The sequence below is a fragment of the Schistocerca americana genome, chromosome 10 (assembly GCF_021461395.2).
Source record: "Schistocerca americana isolate TAMUIC-IGC-003095 chromosome 10, iqSchAmer2.1, whole genome shotgun sequence".
Lineage (NCBI taxonomy): Eukaryota > Metazoa > Arthropoda > Insecta > Orthoptera > Acrididae > Schistocerca > Schistocerca americana.
In genome coordinates this window covers 109,837,295-109,860,058 of record NC_060128.1, presented here as the reverse complement: position 1 = coordinate 109,860,058, position 22,764 = coordinate 109,837,295, and the positions used below count along the sequence as shown (strand labels likewise).

At 41.8% G+C, this 22,764-nt stretch overlaps 1 protein-coding gene across 2 annotated transcripts in view; it reads right to left on the bottom strand.

The window, feature by feature from the left end:
- The window catches only part of LOC124552683 (neurexin-4), a 174,111-nt gene that overhangs the window by 21,600 nt on the left and 129,747 nt on the right, over nt 1–22,764 (bottom strand). Inside the window, exons 15-18 of one of the 2 annotated variants that reach the window (XM_047127004.1) lie at nt 17,677–17,904; nt 13,149–13,319; nt 11,367–11,484; nt 5,205–5,305 (exon numbers count right to left, since the gene is read on the bottom strand). In XM_047127004.1, coding sequence (XP_046982960.1) covers nt 5,205–5,305; nt 11,367–11,484; nt 13,149–13,319; nt 17,677–17,904 — 618 coding nt within the window. The remainder of the gene's footprint in view (nt 1–5,204; nt 5,306–11,366; nt 11,485–13,148; nt 13,320–17,676; nt 17,905–22,764) is intronic. The other variant, XM_047127005.1, reaches the window with a different exon arrangement.

Sequence of the window (22,764 nt, the reverse complement as noted above, 5' to 3'; positions counted from 1 at the left end):
GGGTCTTGTGCAACTGCTAAAACTTAGTGTTTAAGATTGCAATACCTGATGGTCTGGTAGCTTACGATGATTCCTACACCAAATTTATTTATTCACATACCCTTTACAATATCTAAATGTTCTGAAAATCTTGTGTGCTACATGATCCGCAAGCCTGTAAGTATTAATAGGTTGGTGCATAGGTTCGTAGTGTCTGCGTGATGCACGTTGGTATTCCGGTTGATACGGGTTTATTTTTCGACTGTCACATTTTATTTATAGTTTACTGTTATTACTTGAGTTTTAAATACTATCATTTTGTCATTTGGAAACAATGAATCGAGCTGTGTACACTAGAGAATGGAATGCTAAGTGAAGAAATCTGAACATTCCTGACATTCTTTTGTTTGGTTGAATACAGGAGCGACAGCAACAGAGGCAACCAGAAACATTTGCACTGGGTATGGGAATAGTGCCATTGGACAGAGCACAGCAAGAAAATAATTTTCTCATTTTAAGAAGGATCTTTTTGAAATTAGGTGCTCTCCACATTCAGCAAGACCTTCAGGATTTGATGAAGATCGTTTAACACATTAATCCACAATGATCCACATCAGTGTACTCAAGAACTGCAAACGTGATGAACTGTGATCAGTAGAGCATTCTGCGACATTTGCACGCAATGGGAAAAGTTAAATAATTGGGTGCACGGATACTGCACGCTCTAAGCCAAAATCGCAAAAATCCGCAGGTGGCCATATGTGCATCTCTGGCTCTTTGTCATCAACTGGCTCACAAACAACATTGAGCATTCTTATCCTGCATTGTTACTGGTGATGACAAATGCTGTTTTGGAATGATAAGGAAAAGAAGGGAGAGAGTGAGCTCACACAAAGACCTGCATGCACCGACGAAAAATGATGTGGTCTAATACACATTGCTTTAGTGGTGCGTAACCAACACTGCTAACATTTACTGTCAACAACTCGGACGTGTTGCAGATGCAATCCAAGAGCAATTACAAGGAAGACTGCATGAAGTGATGCTACTCCACGACAATGCCAATTCACATTCTGTTCGACTGACAAAAAAATGCTATACAGGAGCTGAGTTGGGAAGTCATTTCCCACCTGAGCTTGTCCCCTCAGATTTTCACCTTTTCTGCTCTCTAACAACCTTCAAGGAATATCATTTCTAGAAGAAGATTTCTATAGTTGTGGAATCGAAAAGTTATCCCAGTACTTGCAGAGTGCTGTGAATAGTAAAGGAGTGTTTATTAAACTTACTGAAAACTTATTTCAGTTCACTTTGTCACTTATGAAGTATTTTACATCATAGGACATCTGGCTGAAAAGATTTGCAAACTGCCTGCACAAAGTTTGGAGGAGGAGGGGGGGGGGGGGGGGGGGGGGGCAAAAAAAACACAGAGAACTCCATATATGGGGAGGATGACTGTGTCATATGAAGCTCCTGATGAATAAGCACTGAGTGATGAAGGGAAGAGGAGGGGGTGACACCACAATAATGACTTTCTATCCTCTCATATACTAGCCATAAGCTGTTGTTTAACTGTAGTTTTTAAATATTGATATTTATAAGGAATAATATTTGTATAACTAACACATTTTGAAATATTAAGTATTTCATAATCTGTGATTCTAATTTCAATGTTGAGTTAAAAACATGGACTTCCCTGAGATTTTAAGAAATTCCTGAAATTCCTTGAGATTTCTGCGATTTTTTTTTTTTTTGTAAATAAATTCCAGGTTTTCCAGAACGCTACCCTGAATGAACTGTTAATACAAGATTTTGCTGGTGCTTAATTATGGGCACATCTTCAACTGGACTAAGTTGTTAGAAACACTTTGCAATGTAAAGAGGTCTCAACAATATTAGGGATGAGCACTAGATATTACCCTAACACTATATTTTTGCGTAATGTAAGCATTCTTCCTACATGACAAGTTGCCCCAAACATTATTCAATGAGATGTTAAAGAAAACACAAAATTGATGACTTATTGATTTCTTTCTAGCTTTTAAGAGGCACCAGTGTGTGTTTCTTCTCATTAAACTCTCATTAATGATTATGCTTCAAAACTTGTAAGGTCCTGTCAATTACACTATAGGCCTCCCACCCAAAATCAAAAGAAAATAACTGAATATGACTTTTATATCTGTGGATACTGTAAGGAACATTTTGATAGAACATAAATAATTTAGGAGTGATGGACACCACTCACTGAATAGAACAGGCTTTGAGCTCTTGACAATCGCACAGAGACAAATGAAAACTTGCTAACTTTCAGGAAAATCCTTTGAGGAGCTACAAAACAAATGCAAATAAGTGAACACTGAAGGTCTCACATAGGCCTTCATAGACGAGCAATATCACCTCCAAAGAGATTTACTGTATCATACCCTTGCAGACCCCTAGTACTCCCATAACCCTCAAGAACCAGCTGCTAAGGAGTGGCCCTCCCATCACCCGATATCAACCTGGACTGGAGCAACCGAATCATGTTCTTCACCAGCGCTTTATCTAATGTTTTGCCCAGAAATTAGGGACATCTTGCCCCTGATCCTTTCCACCTTTCTAAAGTGGTATTCGGCCAGCCCTGGAAAATACACACATCAAAAAAAGTTTTTGCATCACCTCGGTTCCGGGACATGTACAGAATATAGAAATGGAAATCAACATGAACATCATTTCCGTCCTTTCTATTGCTCATGAAAACCACACATTGCATGTTGTACCACCGTACAGCGAGACATTCGGAGGTGGGGGTCCAGATTGCTATAAACACTGGTACCTCTAATACCCAGCAGCACGTCCTATTGCATTGATGCATGCCTGTATTCGTCATGGCATACTACCCACAAGTTCATCAAGGCACTGTTGGTCCACACTGTCCCACTCCTCAACGGAGATTCGGCGTAGATCACTAAGAGTGGTTGGTGGGTCACGTCGTCCGTAAACAGCCCTTTTCAATCTATCCCAGGCATTTTCGATAGGGTTCATGATTGTAGAACATGTTGGCCACTCTAGTCGAGTGATGTCGTTATCCTGAAGGATGTCAGTCACGAGATGTGCATGATGGGGGCGTAACTTGTCGTCCATGAAGATGAATGCCTCGGCAATAAGCTGCCGATATGGTTGCACTATCGGTCAGAGGGTGGCATTCACACATCATACAGCTGTTACGGCACCTTCCATGACCACCAGCGGCGTATGTCGGCCCCACATAATGCCACCCCAAAACAGCAGAGAACCTCCATCCTGCTGCACTTGCGGACAGTGTGTGTAAGGCATTCAGCCTGACCGGGTTGCCTTCTAAAACATCTCCGACAACTGTCTGGTTGAAGGCATATGCGACACTCACTTGTGAAGAGAATGTGACGCCAATCCTGAGCGGTCCATTCAGCATGTTGTTGAGCCCATCTGTACCGTGCTGCACGGTTTCGTGTTTGCAATGGTGGGCCTCACTATGGACATTGGGAGTGAAGTTGCACATCATGCAGCCTGTTGCACACAGTTTGAGTCGAAACACGACGTCCTGTGGCTGCGCGAAAAGCATTATTCAACACGGTGGCGTGGCTGTCTGTCAGGGTTCCTCCGAGCCATAATCCATAGGTAGCGGTCATCCACTGCAGTAGTAGCATTGGGCGGTCTGAGCAAGACATGTCATCGACAGTTCCTGTCTCTCTGTATCTCCTCCTTGTCCGAACAACATCGCTTTGGTTCACTCCGAGACGCCTGGACACTTCCCTTGTTTAAAGCCTTTCCTGCCACAAAGTAACAATGCAAATGTGATCGAATTGCGGTATTGACCGCCTAGGCATGGTTGACCTATAGACAACACGAGCCTTGTACCTCTTTCCTGGTGGAATGACTGGAACTGATCGGCTGTCGGACCCCCTCCGTCTAATAGGCGCTCCTCATGCATGGTTGATTAAGGGTTTAGTGACATCTCTGAACAGTCAAAGGGACTGTGTCTGTGATACAATATCCACAGTTAACATCTATCTTCAGTAGTTTTGAGAACCAGGGTGACGCAAAACTTTTTCTGATGTGTGTATATAAATCCTGGTCCACCCCTGTGCTATTCCACTCCCAACCCTTGCCATAAGACCTGCCAAATTCACCTACCCAGCACATCCACTACTAGTTCTGTCACAGGCTTATCCAAACAGAGGCAGGACCACCAGTGAAAGCAAAGCAGCCATATCACCTATCAACTCTCTGCAATTTATACAAAGGATTTTACATGGGTATGACCACTGACTAGCTGCCCACCAGAATTAATTGCCACTGCCAAACTGTGGACGAGAAAAGAGTTGACCAACTAGTCATGGAACATGTTGCTGAGCTCGACACAAGTTAAGTTCAACAGCTGCCTCACAACCCGTGCCATCTGATCATTTCCTCCAATACCAGCTTTTCTCAAATATGATGACAGGAGTTAACGTCACAACACATCCTACTCTGCCATAATCCTCCTGATCTCAATCTCCACTAACCCAATCTGTATGCACACAACCTACCCAATGGTCTCCTCTTGCCCTGTCATGTCACCCTATCCTAATCCATGTCTGCCCCATCCTAATCCATGTTGTCATTCTGTGCTGCACAAACTTATTGGCACCAGTGCCCCTGTGTCACACACCTGCTACCTCTATTTTCTCTCTCTTGGATTTTTGTCCCACATACTGGCATCCTCCAAGCTGCCAACTATCCCTCCCAACTTCCCTCATAATTCCTGCCTCTTTCTTCCTCTGCCTATCCCACCCAAGACAACCCCTCACTCCAGCCCACCTACTGAACTGCTATCTCTGCACTGTGTGTTCAGCTAGCACAATGTAGTTATACAGGTGTGTGTGTGCGTGTGTGTGTGTGTGTGTGTGTGTGTGTGTTCTCTCTCTAGCTCTTTAGAGGAGATGTCTGAAAGCTAGCAAATTTCCATTCTTTTCTGTGCGCTTGTCAATGACTGAAAGCTTCCACTATTTGGTGAGTGGTCCCCTTTACTTTTAAAGCAATTACATTTTATACCGCTCAATCTCTTGAAATTGTGGTTCCATATTTAGCTTCTCTTAGTAGACTGTATTTTACTAGCAGAAATAGCAAATACTGTGAAACATGAGAGTACAGTATGCTTTTGTTTAGTTAAAAATAACAATATTGAACTTTTAAGTTAGTGTAAGCAACAATATGATGAGAACACCGACCGACGACGAGATCCGATGTCAGGTGTAAAGCTCGAACAGGTCCAGGGGGTTCTCGTACCTCCGCCTTCAGAGCCCCATCGACCACTATGCGAGCTTCTTTCCTGAAAGACAATAAACATGTGAGAAATGTACAGTATAGAAATATTTCAAGATAAGGATTACAGTTCATGAAACGATGCAAAATGGTTTTGAAGAGTATTCTAAAGATAAGAAATTCAAAGGTTAGCGAGTTAACACAGGAGAAACCCTTACAAGACAAGATTGATGGAAGAGGATTAAAATTATATGGCATTTGTATAGAATGGAGAAGAGAAGGATGCCTAGGAAAACACATGAGAAGAAGATTGAAGATACACTCCTGGAAATTGAAATAAGAACACCGTGAATTCATTGTCCCAGGAAGGGGAAACTTTATTGACACATTCCTGGGGTCAGATACATCACATGATCACACTGACAGAACCATAGGCGCATAGACACAGGCAACAGAGCATGCACAATGTCGGCACTAGTACAGTGTATATCCACCTTTCGCAGCAATGCAGGCTGCTATTCTCCCATGGAGGCGATCGTAGAGATGCTGGATGTAGTCCTGTGGAACGGCTTGCCATGCCATTTCCACCTGGCGCCTCAGTTGGACCAGCGTTCGTGCTGGGCGTGCAGACCGCGTGAGATGACGCTTCATCCCGTCCCAAACATGCTCAATGGGGGACAGATCCGGAGATCTTGCTGGCCAGGGTAGTTGACTTACACCTTCTAGAGCACGTTGGGTGGCACGGGATACATGCGGACATGCATTGTCCTGTTGGAACAGCAAGTTCCCTTGCCGGTCTAGGAATGGTAGAACGATGGGTTCGATGACGGTTTGGATGTACCGTGCACTATTCAGTGTCCCCTCGACGATCACCAGTGGTGTACGGCCTGTGTAGGAGGTCGCTCCCCACACCATGATGCCGGGTGTTGGCCCTGTGTGCCTCGGTCGTATGCAGTCCTGATTGTGGCGCTCACCTGCACGGCGCCAAACACGCCTACAACCATCATTGGCACCAAGGCAGAAGTGACTCTCATCGCTGAAGACGACACGTCTCCATTCGTCCCTCCATTCACGCCTGTCGCGACACCACTGGAGGCGGGCTGCACGATGTTGGGGCGCGAGCGGAAGACGGCCTAACGGTGTGCGGGACCGTAGCCCAGCTTCATGGAGACGGTTGCGAATGGTCCTCGCCGATACCCCAGGAGCAACAGTGTCCCTAATTTGCTGGTAAGTGGCGGTGCGGTCCCCTACGGCACTGCGTAGGATCCTACGGTCTTGGCGTGCATCCGTGCGTCGCTGCGGTCCGGTCCCAGGTCGACGGGCACGTGCACCTTCCGCCGACCACTGGCGACAACATCGATGTACTGTGGAGACCTCACGTCCCACGTGTTGAGCAATTCGGCGGTACGTCCACCCGGCCTCCCGCATGCCCACAATACGCCCTCGCTCAAAGTCCGTCAACTGCACATACGGTTCACGTCCACGCTGTCGCGGCATGCTACCAGTGTTAAAGACTGCGATGGAGCTCCGTATGCCACAGCAAACTGGCTGACACTGACGGCGACGGTGCACAAATGCTGCGCAGCTAGCGCCATTCGACGGCCAACACCGCGGTTCCTGGTGTGTCCGCTGTGCCGTGCGTGTGATCATTGCTTGTACAGCCCTCTCGCAGTGTCCGGAGCAAGTATGGTGGGTCTGACACACCGGTGTCAATGTGTTCTTTTTTCCATTTCCAGGAGTGTAGATAGACCAAGTTAGAAGTGACCGAATGGAGAAGTCTGGGCCAGGGAATCAACAGACAGGTGGTGGGAAACTGTACAAAATGAGAATGACGATGATCTACACATCGACACACAGTCTACTGCTGTGACCATGCAATATGCTTTTAGTAATCTTAATTAATAGTTGTGACTACCATGGGACATTCCAGAATGTACTGTTGGCAGTGAAATGTTAATTTTTTATCTTTCATAATGTCAAACATATAAGGAAAAGATAAGATAGACTACTAATTGTCATAATGATGACAGGTTGAGTTGCAGACAGCCATAAGCTTTCAGCCAAAGCCTTCTTCAGAAAAGGAAACACACACACACACACACACACACACACACACACACACACACACACACATTCATTCATTCATTCACACAAGCAAGCACACCTCTCACTGTCATCTCCGGCATTCCGCTCTGAGCTGCCGGAGATGGCGGTTGTGTGTGTGAGAGGTGTTCTTACCTATGTGAATGAATGTGTGTGTGTGTGTGTGTGTGTGTGTGTGTGTGTGTGTGTGTGTGTGTGTTTCCTTTTCTGAAGGGGGCTTTGGCCAAAAGCTAATGTGTAAATGTCTTTTCATTATATCTGTCTGCAGCTCAATGTGTCACCCTTATGGTGAGTAGCAATCTTTTCCTTATATTGTTGGTATTCCAACCCAGAGTTAGTTTCATAATGTCAAATATGTAAGCTGTTTTTCCTCTGTACATCACCATGCTAATTCTCTCTCTCTAAATTCATTGTGCATTTATATTATTCCTATCTCTAAACATTCCCACATGTCATTTCATTTCTAAATTATTACCTCGTTAGAACTGTCAAGGTCCACTATTTCCTTCTTTCATCATCTTCATTTTCATTCCACTGTGTTACTGTATACAATAATGTCATGCATAATTTTATTCACAGTAGAATTATTCTGCCTGTATTGCTAGTATCATGCAAAGATTTGTGATTTTCATGATATTCTAATATTTAATTTTTGTTGAAAAAATGAATCGTTTGTGGTGAAACTGTCTCTTCTTTCCAAACACCAGTTTATCTGCCTTATGCGACTTTCTAATGTAAGCTAATTATTTTCACAAAACCCAAGGTTGTTTGCAACTTCTTCCCTGCACGGGATATTTGCTTGGTTCCCAACTACATGCAGCTGCAATTAGTAATCCACAAATTAATACAATTCTTTGAAGGCATTCTCAGAGCCCTTAAAATATTGCACTAGCTTTCTTTCCAATCTCAAACCACTGAGGAGAGGTATCAATGTCGGTCAGTGACGCCTGGGATGAAGTTAGTGTTCCAAAACATCCCAAAGGTGTTCTATAGGATTCAGGTCAGGACTGTGTGCAGGCAAGTCCATTACAGGGATGTCATTGTCGTGTAACCACTCCACCACAGGCCATGCATTATGAACAGGTGCTCAATCATGTTGAAAGATGCAATCGCCATCCCCGAACTGATCTTCAACAGTGGGAAGCAAGAAAGCGCTTAAAACATCAATATAGGCTTGTGCTGTAATGGTGCCACACAAAAACAACAAGAGGTGCAAGCCCACCTCCATGAAAACACGTTCACACCATTGCCTCCGAATTTTACTGTTGGCATTACACATGCTCGCAGACGATGTTCATCGGGCATTCGCCATACCCTCACCCTGCCATCGGATCGCCACATTATGTACCGTGATTTGTCACTCCAGACAACGTTTTTTCACTGTTCAATTGTCCAATATTGATGTTCCTTACAACAAGTGAAGCGCTGTTTGGCATTTATCAGCATGACGTGTGGCTTATGAGTAGCTGCTCGACCATGAAGTCCAAGCTTTCTCACCTCCCGGCCAACTGTCATGGTACTTGCAGTGGATCCTGATGCAGTTTGGAATTACTGTGTGATGGTCTGGATAGATGACTGCCATTTACACATTTACGACCCTCTTCAACTGTCGGCGGTCTCTCTCAGTCAACAGATGAGGTCAGCCTGTACACTTTTGTGTCCCTTCACATTTCCACTTCGCTATCACACCGGAAACAGTGGACCTAAGGATGTTTAGGAATGTGGAAATATTGCATACAGATGTATGACACAAGTGACACCCAATCACCTGACCATATTCGAAGTCCGTGAGTTCCGCGGAGTTCTCCATCTGCTCTCTCATTATGCCTAATGACCACTGAGCTCACTGATATGGAGTACCTGCCTGCAAATGACAGCACAATGCACTTAATATGAAAAACGAATGTTTTTGGGGGTGTCCCGACACTTTTAGTCACATTGTGTATACAGAACTGTAGCCATTCTTAGCACTAGTACTGAAAATATTTAGAATCCAATTTAATATTCACTCAGTATTGACCTCCCCCTCCCCCCCCCCCCCTCTCTCTCTCTTCATAATTTGTATCTCACTTGTATCTATGTGAAAGTAAATGAAATATATGGAGAAAGTCTTCTTACTTCATGGTAGATGACGATGGAGGTCACTCCAATTATACTAACTTGTAATGATTCCCTGCCAAATGAAAGCAAATGGAGGGACATGGTGCACTCTAGTTGTTAAACTTTGATTGATCCAAGTTATTTGCCAGCAAATTTAAATGCTCAATTACTGCCACAAGTCAGATCCAAGTTCGTACTGGCCATCCCAATATAAATTTTCCGACCTTTTTCTCAACCGTTTTAGCAAATACAGGATGGCACACGAAATGTGTTACCAATTGTTTCTTTCACAATTTACGACGCACATTAGATATCCCGCTGGGATCTCTACAGCAGTACCAGCAGAGCTTGGAAAAACAAATGAGTTACGAAATGACGTGTAATTCACAATACTGCCGCTAGGAAACTAGTAAGCAGCAATGGCTGACAATGGAAGACTGACGACACAGCAACGATCGGCAATTGTGTTACTTTTTCATGAAACGAAAAGCCTTGTTGTGACTCAGAGGCGTTTTCGACAACAGTTTAACACACGATGGGTCCCTTGCAAGAAGACTATCCACAAGTTGTACGATAAATTTGTACAGGAAGGAACAGTATTGGAAGTGAAGCGACCTCGGCCTAAGCCTGTTTGTTCACCGGAGAATATTGAAGCGGTATGAGTTGGTGTATAGAGAAGTCCCGGGAAATCGTGTAGAAAGGCTGCACTGCAACTGGCAATATCCAGACGCTTTGTTCAACACATTCTTAAAAGTGACCTCCATATGTACCCATACAAGATGACCTGTGCACAGCTCACTGAAGAACACAAGCAGCAGAGACTACTGTTTGCTCAGTGGGCGGAGGATAGGGAAGAAACTCTCAACAACATTTGGTTTTCAGAGGAGGTGCATTTTCATTTAGAAGGTGTGGTTAAGAAACAAAATGTATGCTTTTGGGCCACTGAAAACCCACAAGTGCTTCATGAACGACAACATTATGCTCTGAGGATTACAGCGTGGGCAGCAATTTCCAGTCAAGTGGACCCTTTTTCTTTGAAGAAACTGTGAACAGCAAGTGTTATTTGAGCATGCTTCGCAATAGCTTCATTCCACAGCTTCTTGCTACTGCCTTACCCTTCAACACGCAGTGGTCCATGCAAGATGGAGCAAGGCCACATACTGCAAACACTGTGTTGGAGTTTTTACACGAGCATTTCGACATGCGGATCATTTCACTCAGGTTTCCAGGTCGCTTCAATGACTGACAAAATTGGTCCCCCAATAGTCCAGACCTCAATCCGTGTGACTTTTTTCTCTGGGGGTATCTAAAGGAAAAAATTTTCCCGAAACGTCCACGTGATTCAATGGAGCTCAGAAGACTTATTCTTGAAGCTTGCAGTGAAATTACGGAAGGCATTTGCCGTACGGTAATCACTAACTTCAGTGTTCATTTGAAGGAAGTTAGGAAACGAAATGGTGGACATATCGAGCATGTGCAGAGTTACAACAAATCTCCATTGACGGCTCTTCATTGTAGTATATGTTCCTTTCAGATTGTATTGACAATAAAGTTTATATTCAAAAACAAAATGGTAACCCTGTAAATGCTTATTAGGCCTTGGTTTGTTCTTCCTGGCCACTATCAAAATAAAAGCTGACAGCATCTCAAAAGAAAATACTTATGCTCAAAAGTATAAATGTAAGAAAGGCAAACATATAATTCACTAACCAGTATTATTATGAAGTTTCTGTCAAAGAATGCTGGTGAAAGATAAGTTTGGACTGCAAACAATGAGATATATTAACACGACTTAATGTATATTATCTTGCAGCCTGCAAAGGGAACACAATGGACAAAATAACTGCAAAAAGTTACTTATCAACAGTAGCTATAAGCATCAGTACAACAACAATTTTTGACTGTCTATCATTTTGGTGGCTCACCTGTTCCTTTCCACAGAAACAGAATGCCAGTTGTTGTCAGCCAGGCGATACGAAGTCTCCACATTCACTCCCAGAGGGCCACCGCCGGCCTTGTAAATAAACTGAAGATGGTTTCCTCCTGTAAGATTAATATAAATGTACAACTACATGTTACAATACACACAATTTTAGTACAGTATTTCACATGTCTCTCTATCAGCAATTTTATACATCTACAAACTGCGACACATTAGTTTTCTGAAGAATGCTTTCTTTTTGGCAAACTGATTCCCATAACTATATACAATTACTGTGTGTGTGTGTGTGTGTGTGTGTGTGTGTGTGTGTTTTACTTAACAGACTTAATATTATTCCACTCTGGAACCCAACATTTATTTTCAAGCATTTTTATGGTCCTATCAGCATCATTACAGGTAGAGATGGCTGTATGTATTTTTTTTCAAAAGGGAAAGGTGTGAGGCAAAGAAGGTAAACGCAGAATATTGTATCGAGGTAAGAAATCAAGTGAGAAAACTAAAATAAAGAGGCAACTGAATGGTTGCCCCCCCCCCCCCCCCACTTACTTTCAGAAAGTGAAATTTTAGGCACTGCCAATAACACATCTTGAAGTGTAAAACCATCTAGCTGCTGGAGCTGTTGGTTCCATCCTGATGGATTTGAATTAAGTCAACAACTTGTGCAGTTGCTAGAAAACAGTGCTTATCTGTGACATTCCCAAGAACAGAAATGCGACCACCAGATGTGATTTCCAGGTTGGGAATTACAATAAAAAACAACTTGCGAGATCCGATTAGCAGTGCCTGTCCTCATGATGATCTATGCACCAAAGCAGTAAAAGTAGTGACAATATGGCAAATCCATCTGTGCACCATAGCATTTACTTTTAGTCCATAGCAAAGTTACTAGCAACTTTAAGCACAAGCAACTTAACTTAGAGCAAGCCACTGCCGCTTATTTGTTATCTCACAAACAATAGGAACACTTTCAGCCAAGACTGTCATTGTCTTTGAGTAATAGCACCTTTATTTCACAAGAAAAATAAAAGATTAGATTTGTCCCATGTAAAACTTTATTTTCCTTACAAAAACTTTGCTTGAGCACAGAAGACAATGGTCTGATTACTCAGGAAGTACCGTCTTTAACAATAAAAACAAGCAATAAAAATTAAAAAAATGACAATCACCATTTTATTCAGTGTTTACTTCAATTTTAAATCATAATTATAGACACAGAAACCATAACAAATTTTTTAAAAAATAAAAATATTTCAAAAAGAAACCACCATATTAATAATGTTTTCCAAGGAGCACTGATTCACCGCTGCCATACAGGTACCGGCCATATTATTACAGCCAGTTTAATGTAAATTCTGACTAAAAACCTATATTTCTGGAGGTTGAATTGTATTCATTTATCCTATAAATCTACATAATGTATAGACTGGTTTGGAGTCTTGTGAAAATTGTATTTCATTACTGCCCATTTCCAAACGGTATGCATTATTTTTTGAGCATATATTACAAATAACTCCACCTCACATACATGATCCTCACTGCCAATAATTCAAATGCTTCAATACAATATCTGAAGGAAAATGACGGGACATCTCATTTCAATTTTTAACGTTTAAATAACCACAAATTAACATGTTTAGTACAATTTAAATGTGTAAATCAAATCTACGTCGCAAAAGTGTTGTTAGTCAATCATTGTGCATTTTGTTTTTATTTTTTAAACAACATTTAACTATTGTAAACTTCCATGTTGGAGTTTGTAACTCACCAATGATTGAAACCTTGATGTAATCTGTCGGTCCCCTGCTGTGGATGATAACAGCATTCTCTACTGTCGTCTTGAACTCAAAGTATATGTCACCACTGTGCCCCATATCAAATTTTGGCAGATTAATAGTGGCATCAGATATACGGAAAGTGACCACATTGTCAAATAGATCTGCAAGAGAAGCATTTTAGTTCAGATAATTTGAGCTGACAAGTCCACTCTCCTAGTTTGATATATATTCATTTCCTATTTCTGTTTTTTAAAATCTTGAACATGGCTGGATGCAGAAACTTTCTGAAGGAAAAGGTGAGAAAACAGCCAAATCAGTTTCAATAGCACTAGGTTTACTGAAAATGCTCTACATATGTTTTCAACGTCTTTAGAAACGTCTTTTTCACAAGGATCAATGATTAACACTGGTAACATGACGTTTATGAAAGTACATTAAATATTAAGCCATAGGGCACAAATGAAGATCAAATTCATCTCCATAACAATAAAACCATCATATACCATGCTCACTGTCATCATAAAGTACCTCAAAATTGCAACTTTTGTGTTTGTGAAGTACTTCCCAATGACTGATAGCACAAAATTTTGCAGTTTTACTAAGAGATGAACTTGATATTCATTTGTGCCCTATGGCTACATATTTAAACTACTTCCATAAACATAAATTCACCTGTGTTAATCACAAATCCTTCTGAAGGAGACATTTTAAAGACATCGAAACCTACATCAAGGGTTTTTCAGTAAACCTTGTAATATTGCGATGGATTTAGCCGTTTTTCATCTGTTCCTTTCTTTTTTTTTTTTTGTTTTTTTTTGCACGTATTTTTACACTGGCTGTCAAATCATTAAGACAAAGAGATTTGTGGCATATAAAAAAAAATCTCGCTTACTTACAATAACAAAGTTGGCTCCCTTCTGCCCACAAACAGGATGTAAATCAGTTTTAACCAAACCTACTTGACAATTTTCTTCTAAGCTATGTACACAAAGTAAGTTTTGAAGCATATTTGCTGACATAACAATGTGTGTGTGTGTGTGTGTGTGTGTGTGTGTGTGTGTAAATCTCTATTCAGAGAATCCACAACAATTATGTTCTCTCTCTCTCTCTCTCTCTCTCTCTCTCTCTCACTCACACTCACACAAAAATACATCCCCCCCCCCCCCCCCCCCCCCCACACACACACCCATTTTTGACACATTACTGACAGTACAAGAAAGCAGGACACACAGATGAAGTGCATTCTCAATATGGTACCTAATTATTAACATAAATTTGCAGTAGTTTTCAAAAAAGAAATGAAGACAAGTTACACAATTCCCTATATTGCCCTGGTTTTGAATATTTTATTGTACAACAGACAAGAGATTTTCTAAAATTGAGTATGATTTTCTCATAAAGTTTTTAATTTGAGCAAAGTTCTCTGATGTTAATTAATTCAGCAGTGTTTCTTGATAAATATGTACACCTCTGTATTCATTTCTTCACCCAAACATTTTTTCTTAAATTTTTGATTTACATCACAACTTTTCTTCAATAATAATAATAATAATAATAATGATGATGATGATGATGATGATGATGATGCAACAATGATGGCAGCTACTCCCATTTTTTGCACGACACTAAACTTCCTCTTATGGATCTCATGAGACGTCTCTAGTGGCAACACTATGTAAATAGTTGCAGCAGATTGCTGAAACTAGCTTATCCAAGCAACTTGCAGAAGTAAACTTGCACAAGTTTTTGTTCCAACATAAATAGCTGAGCAAGTGCTCGCAGAAATTAACTGTGAAAGTTACTTGCTAGTGCACGAACACTTTCACACTCCTGTACATCTCAGGAAAAGAGAATGCATCAACAAGCAGAAAGTGACTGTAACCCAATTGTTCCGAGGCTCACCATGCTCGTCTCGTGGAACTACAGTGGGAAGGAAGGAAGCTGGAGTACGGATGAAATGGTGACACCTTGTTTTCTAATGTGAATAACCTTCAATATTAAGAGTTGTTTTTCTAGCCTCTAGTGCTCTTAGTGTGAGCCGACACTGGGAGGGCCTCTGCTGAGCTGGGCAAATTACTATCCAGTCGTGTGCTGTGATCTTTGGTTCGAAGACCTGTTTGATGCAACTCTTCATGCTAGTCCACCCTATACGAGCCCAGTCATCTCTGAGCAACTACTAAAACCCACATAAAGTTGAACCTGTTCACCCAATAAATATCCCTTGGCCTCTCTCTACAATTTTTACCCTACCCTTTCCTCCATTATGTAACTGACAATTCATTTGTGCCTCAGGACGTGTCCCAGTCAAGCTGCGCCACAAATTTCTTTTCTCCCCAATACTGTTTGTTTCCTCTCTGTTAGTTGATCTATCTATCAAGCCACCAGCATTCTTTCGTAGCGTCATATTTTGAAAGCTCCTATTCTCTACTGCCTATGTCCATGTTTCACTTTCATACAACACTAAACTGCAGACAGGTACATCCTGAAAAGTCTTCCTAATGGTTAAAATTATAACAACATATGTTTTTGGGTTGAGTCCGCCTATAGCAAAACACAATTTTGTTTGTTGTCCCAAACAACTTGCTAAAGGTGGACCCCACCCAAAAACATGTGTTATTGCTAAAGCAAACACAGACAAAAGAGCTTCAGCCCCAAGATGGTTAAAATTAAGTTAGATTTTAACAAATCCCTTTCTTCAGAAAAGCTTTTCACGCTATGCGAAGCCCGCGTTTCACGAATATTGTCTCTATTGCACCCACTGTCAGTTATTTTGGCACCCAAACAGCAAAAGCCATCTTCCACTTTTAGTGTCTCATTTCTTAATCTAACTCTGTCAGCATCGCCTGCTTTAATTTGACTACATTCCATTACCCTTGCATTACTTTTGTTGATCTTAATGTTACAAAATCTTTTCAAGACACTATCCATTTCATTCAATGTCTCATTCATCATCTACTGTGTTACTTACAGCTGCTTCAGTCAATCACTGCCTAATGCTACCTTTGAAACTCTCAACAACTTCTGGTTATTTCAATTTTTCCAGATCCCATCTCCTTAACTTGCTATCTTTCTCCAATTACTTCAGTTCTGATACACACCTCATAACCAATAAATTATGGCCATGTTTTGGAAATGTTTTGCAATTTGAAATCTGCTTTTGAAACCTCTGTCTTACCATTATATAATACCTATTTAAAGCCTACCGGTGACTCCATGTCTTTTCCATGTACACAAAACATCTCTCATAATTTTTAAACCGAGTACAAACAATAATTAAATTGTGGTCTGTGCAAAATTCTACCAGGTGGGTTCACTTTTTATTCTTTTCTCCTAGCCCATTTTCTCCAACCATTTTTCCTCTTCTCCCTTTCAGTATGTGGCATATTAAAATCAGCTGATGACTTTGTGAGAAATCAAGACCAGCTAAGACGCTATGTGCGTGATTCAAGGTGAATTCCGCTTAGCCAGTGAGCTTTGTCTATGTATATACAAAACAACAACAACCACCTGGTAGTTTCCTTCTCTGATTAAACAGAACAGAATGAATATGTCTATTCATAGCACTGCTACTACCGGAAAGCATGCCAATCTCAAATAATACCACAATAGTGATGACTGACACGATGAGATGTCTTGAAGACATCGAGGCTACTCTTAAGATGTGCATCTGTGTTTATCAGAACACTTAAAGAATCAGCTGAAGCTTTGCTTCTCTGGGATTTACTTCATGTGAAGTTGTCACAACATTCTTCAACAATGATCTATTACCTTGACGATTTTTCATATTGTGGTCAAATGTAGTTGGACTTCAGCTGCAATTATCATTGCAGAAGGAAAAGAAATTCGAACATGTAGTAGCCTCAATATGTTACTTCACTGACCAGTTTTGAAGCATTTTAGTTCCGGTCTCAACGCAAATGAATTGTGGAAGGAATGTACTAGGGTGTATATGCTGGAGGGGAGGAGGGAACAGATTTCTTCCGGATTTGTGGATACGCTGTATCGCAAGGGAAAATACACCTTTTTCTGGGTGAAAATACACTATTATCCATGGGTGAAAATACATTTTTTTTCCATTTTAAGTGATAATATACTAGCTTCAAAACTTATCAATCCTTCAAATGGTAAATATTTTGTACACTGACGTAGAACTTCCTGGCACTTTAGGAAACAAAACTCGGCATGGCATAAAAGGCTGCTCTTGTGGGAGCTGTCAACGTTTTCACTGTGTTGCTGCAGACTAGCGAGATGAGATGCAAAGAAAAATTTTGCAGACTGCCCTCAAGCTGAAATACTTGCGGAACTCAATACGTATGTGCTCAGGGCCCATCACATGACGACCAGCCACCCGAACACATTTCACAAGCGAAAGTCATACTGCCTGCGTCTCAATACACGAAACAGTCGAAGTAACCTTAAATGAACAAGTAATCCCAATTCGTCAGCACAAGTACGAGTAATAACTAATAAATAGCAATACTTTCAATATGCACCCAGCATTTAATTTGAAGAACTTACCGTCTCCCTCACAGCGGAGTGAGCCCAGGCGGTAGCGCCCCTCTTTGTCGTCGAGCGGGCCGCCGGTATCCCCGAAGCGCACCTGCTTCACCGGCAGGTTCTCCTTCTCCGTGATGTCCCCAGAGTCCTCCAGCCAGCCCTCGAAACCTGGGTTATCACCGACACTCAGCCCGTTGGCCAGCCGCTGCTCGCGCTGCTGCTGCTGCAGTGCCTGAACAGTGCGCGGGTCTACGGGTCGTGCGGGTGAGGAAGGGAAGCACCACGAGCAAAACAAACAACGACAACGTGTCAGGCAATCTACACAGACAGCAAGCTAATGCACACTGGAACAACAACAACGTGTCAGACAAACTACATAAATAGCAAGCAAACACATACAGGAAAAGCAATGCGTATAAATTCCTGGAATAAAGCTGTTATAACATTCACTTGTTACAGTATGGCAAGAAGCACTGAACCACTAAATTTTCAAAAATATCTTCGAGAGCACAAAATTTATTGTACATGCACACAAAAGGGGTGTCTGACAATAGCCATTTACAATTCCTATATTTTTGCACAGAGCTGAAATGAAGAAGGAACTGGAAAAAATTACATTCGTAACGGAGAAGCAGGATTGTCTTCTTTTATTCTCTTAGAACATAATCTGAAAAGGATTTCACATTATATAACTTTTCTTGGCCAACCATTGGTCATCAGACTAAAAGCACATGCTGAAAGCAATGACTTAACTTTCCAGCTGCATTCTCAACTGACCACTAACTGGTTGTTTGTTGCACACCACGCAATGCTTTCGCGTGTCGTAAAGAAATGAAAGTGGGAAGGAAATGAAAAACTGACTTTAAGAAAGTGCAATCATTTCAATAAATCCACCTTTTATCTTGATACGAGTTGCTTCTGCGAAAATCACTGTATATATCCACTTTTCTTGAAAAATAAACATATTTCCAGTATTCTGCCACGAGCAAAACACAATTCCATGTTTTCTCTGCCTACCACACTTGTTTTAGTTACAACATCATTAGTGGATTTCACTTTAGTTAACATCAACAACAAAATTTGAAGCTCAGGTATACATATTTTCTTGAAACAGCTTCCTGAATCTTATAACTGTAATACCAAGATATGAGTGTTTTCATCCATAATTTTGTTTTCAGTAGAATAAGGTGACACCTGCTAACAATGGTGCAATACTACTGGATCATGTGAGAAATAAAAGAATTGAATGCAGTTGATGTTCCTGAGACATATTTAGTCTCACCTTTATCTACAGCAATGATGTAGGCTGAAGCAATGAATTAAAACTTGTACCAACGTCACAATGCAAACACAGCTCTCTCACTTAAGGCGATGTACTACCATTGCGTGTAAGCCTAGTAAACAGGAGCCCAGGGTATGAATCATGACACTGGTACAACAAATTTTAATTCATTGCTTCAGCCTGAGAGTTATGATGGCAATGAAAACTCAGTTCAACAAATACAGGCACAACAAATAACAACCATCACTGAAGCACGACAACGTATGCCTGTGCAATATCTTGTTTGTTGATTTCTGCAATATAATTTTTCTGAGTTCAAATTTTGCCAATGTTTCCGGGATTATCCTATACGAGTCAGACCCCATCTGTGAACATACACGTTTCTTTTCTTTGTACAAGATCAACATACATTGCTAGCCCAATGCAATGACCACTACAGTGTAGCAACAATTAAATGTCGGTAAAGGAGCCCAGTGTAACATTTCAGCACTTATTGTGCCACTGTGTGCATGTTTTGGAAAATCCTAAGAGAGTTAAGGTAAGTTTTACTTGGTACAAAAAAATCTACATCACAAAAATATGCAAATATAAACACACATTACAATGAAGATAGACAGAACAAAGAAAAAGTATACAATCGCAAGCAAGAAAATTATTATATTGTTGCAAAAAGTGCACACAGGAAAATGTATGCAGCAACACAAATCAGTTTTATACTGGACACTCTATTCATGCAACATTTACACAAAATAAAACTAGCCATACTACAACTGGAATTACAATACAAACAAAAAACTGGCAAGCTAGCATACTGCAACAGCATCATTTTTATATTAAAAGCTTACATGCTGCATCAATAATGCGATAACATACAAATTTCTTTCAGCGAGCAAGTATGCTGGGCAGAGAGTTACATCAATTACGACACAAAAAAACGTTTCTGCTTATTAAGATGACACAAATGGTAGCTTTTGCACAAGAGGTAAAACTGGTAAAACTACAGAAAGATTTGACAGACACAGTACTAATAAGGGATTAAGAACAGAAATCACTCAGTATTCAAGGTTGCTCCATATGCTTTGTGTCCATTTCTGTAGTCCTGTCTAACAGTCCTATTTAGATATTGCAACAGTTACTTCTCCTTGGCTAGTTCCAAAACCATAAAAACACACTTACAGTTGGAGGCTTTCCTCTCACTCCAGCTAAGCATCCTGGAAAATTTCAGTTCCTTCTGCTACACTGTTTTGTTTTTGTCCAGTATTCTAAAATAATCCCACCATGTCTTTTTCTTTCTTCATACCACATTACAGCTTTATTCTTCAAATTCCTACTTTGGAAGACTTTAAATTATAACTTTTTCCTTCTAAGAACATCTCCCTTTGCCGATTCTTCTTCAAATTCTATGTTTTGTATTTGTAAAGCTCTTTTCGCGTCTCAAGTTCAATTTCTTGTCCAATTGACACTATAAGATATGTTTTGTTAGCCTATAGCAATATTGTGAAAAGGAAAGTTGCTACTCATCATTCAGCGGAGATGCTGAGTCACAGATGGCCATATCAAAATGACTGTCACAAATATAGCTTTCGGCTAGTAAGGCCTTTGTCAAAATTAAATGACAAACACACATATACAAACTTATGCAGACATGACACACACACATGACTGTAGTCTCAGGCAACTGTAGCCACACTGTGAGCAGCAGCACCAGTGGCGACTGGGTGGGGGCAAGGAGAAGGCTGGGTCGGGGAGGAGGAGGGATAGCAGGTTAGGGGTGGTGGACACTGATGTGCTCTTGTCAAACACGCAGGGATGAGGAGGAAAGAGGGTAGGGCAGCTATGTGCAGTTGGGAGGTTAGACGGAGGGCAACCGAGAGGTTGGAAAGGGGGGGGGGGGGGGGGGAGATAGTGGAAACGGAGAGAACCGAAAAGACTGGGTGCGATGAAGGAATGAGGGCTGTGTAGCATTGGAATGGGAACAGAAAAGGGGCTGGATGCGAGAGAACAATGACTAAAAGAGGTTGAGACCATGAGGGTTACGGGAATGTAGGATATATTGCAGGGGAAGTTCCCACCTGTGCAATTCAGAAAAGCTGGTGTTGGTGGGAAGGATGCAGATGGCACAGGTTGTGAAGTAGTCATTTAAATGAAGGACATCATGTTGGCTGGCATGCTCAGCACCAGGGTGTATCAGTTGTTTCTTGGCCACAGTGGCTGTTCATGCGGACAGACAGCTTGTTGGTTGTCATGCCCACATAGAATGCAGCAAAGGGGTTGCAGCTTAGATTGTAGATCACATGAATGGCTTCACAGGTAGCCCTGCCTTTGATGGGAGTGGAGTTGGTCTTCCATCTTGGTATATTACAGGGGTATGAGCTATGAGATAAGGTGTTGGGAGCAGGGTTGTGTAGGGATGGATGAGCATATTGTGTAGTTTCGGTGGATGGCGGAATACCACTGTGGGAAGGGTGGGAAGGATAGTGGACAGGACATTTCTCATTTCAGGGCATGACATGAGGTAGTCAAAACCCTGGCGGAGAATGTAATTCAGTTGCTCCAGTCCTGGAGTGGTACTGAGTTATGAAGGGAATGCTCCTCTGTGGCTGGACAGTGGGGCTTTGTGAGGTGGTGGGAGACTGGAAAGATAAGGCATGGAAGATTTGTTATTGTACAAGACTGGGAGGATAATTACAGTTTGTGAAGGCTTCACTGAGACCCTCAGTATATTTCGAGATGGATCGCTCATCACTGAAGATGAGATGACCGTGGGTGGCTAGGCTGTATGAAAGGGACTTCTTGGTATGGAACAAGTGCAGCTGTAAAAGTAGAGGTATTGCTGGTGGTTAGTAGGTTTGATATGGAGGAGGTACTGATCTTTGAGGTGTAGGTCAACATTTATGAAGGTGGCTTGTTGGGTTGAGTAGGACCAGGTGAAGTAAATGGGAGAGTAGTAGTTGAGATTCTGGAGGAATGTCAGGTGAGGGGTTTAGGATGCTGGTTGCATAGATAGGATTTCTCTAGATGGCCGGTGAATAGGTTGGCATAGGATGGTGCCATGTGGGTGCCCATGGCCATACCTCAGATTTGTTTGTAGGTATTGCCCTCAAAGGATAAGTAATTGTAGGTGAAGATATAGTTGGTCATGGCGACTAAGAAGGAGGTTGTTGGTTTGGAATCTGTCGGATGTTGCGAAAGGTAGTGTTCAACAGTGGTAAGGTCGTGGGCATTAAGAACATTAGCGTAAAGGGAGGTGGCATCAATAGTGACGAGCAGGGCACCGTATGGTAAAAGGACAGGAACTGTGGAGAATCGGTGGATGAAATGGTTGGTATCTTTTATATAGGAGGGTAGATTCTGGGTAATACGTTGAAGGCATTGGTCTACGAGAGCAGAGATTCTCTCGGGAGAGGGGTTAGGACACAGTAACCAACCACAATGGGGTGTCCTAGGTGCCCCCACAGGTATGGCTATGGGCATCCGCATGTCACCATCCTATGCCAACCTAGTCATGGGCCGTCTAGAGGAATCCTTCCTAAACACCCAGAGTCCCCTCACCTGGTTCAGATTCACTGACGGTATCTTTGCGATTTGGATTGAGGGTGAGAACAACCCATGCACATTCCTCCAGAAGATCAACAATTTCTCCCCCATTTGCTTCACCTCGCCCTATTCAACCTAACAAGCTGCCTTCCAAGATGCTGACCTCCACCTCAAAGATGGCTACATCAGTAGATCCATCCATATAAAACCTACTGACCACCAGCAATACCTCCATTCTGACAACTGCCACCCATTTCATAGCAAGAAGTCCCTCCCATACAGGCTAGCCA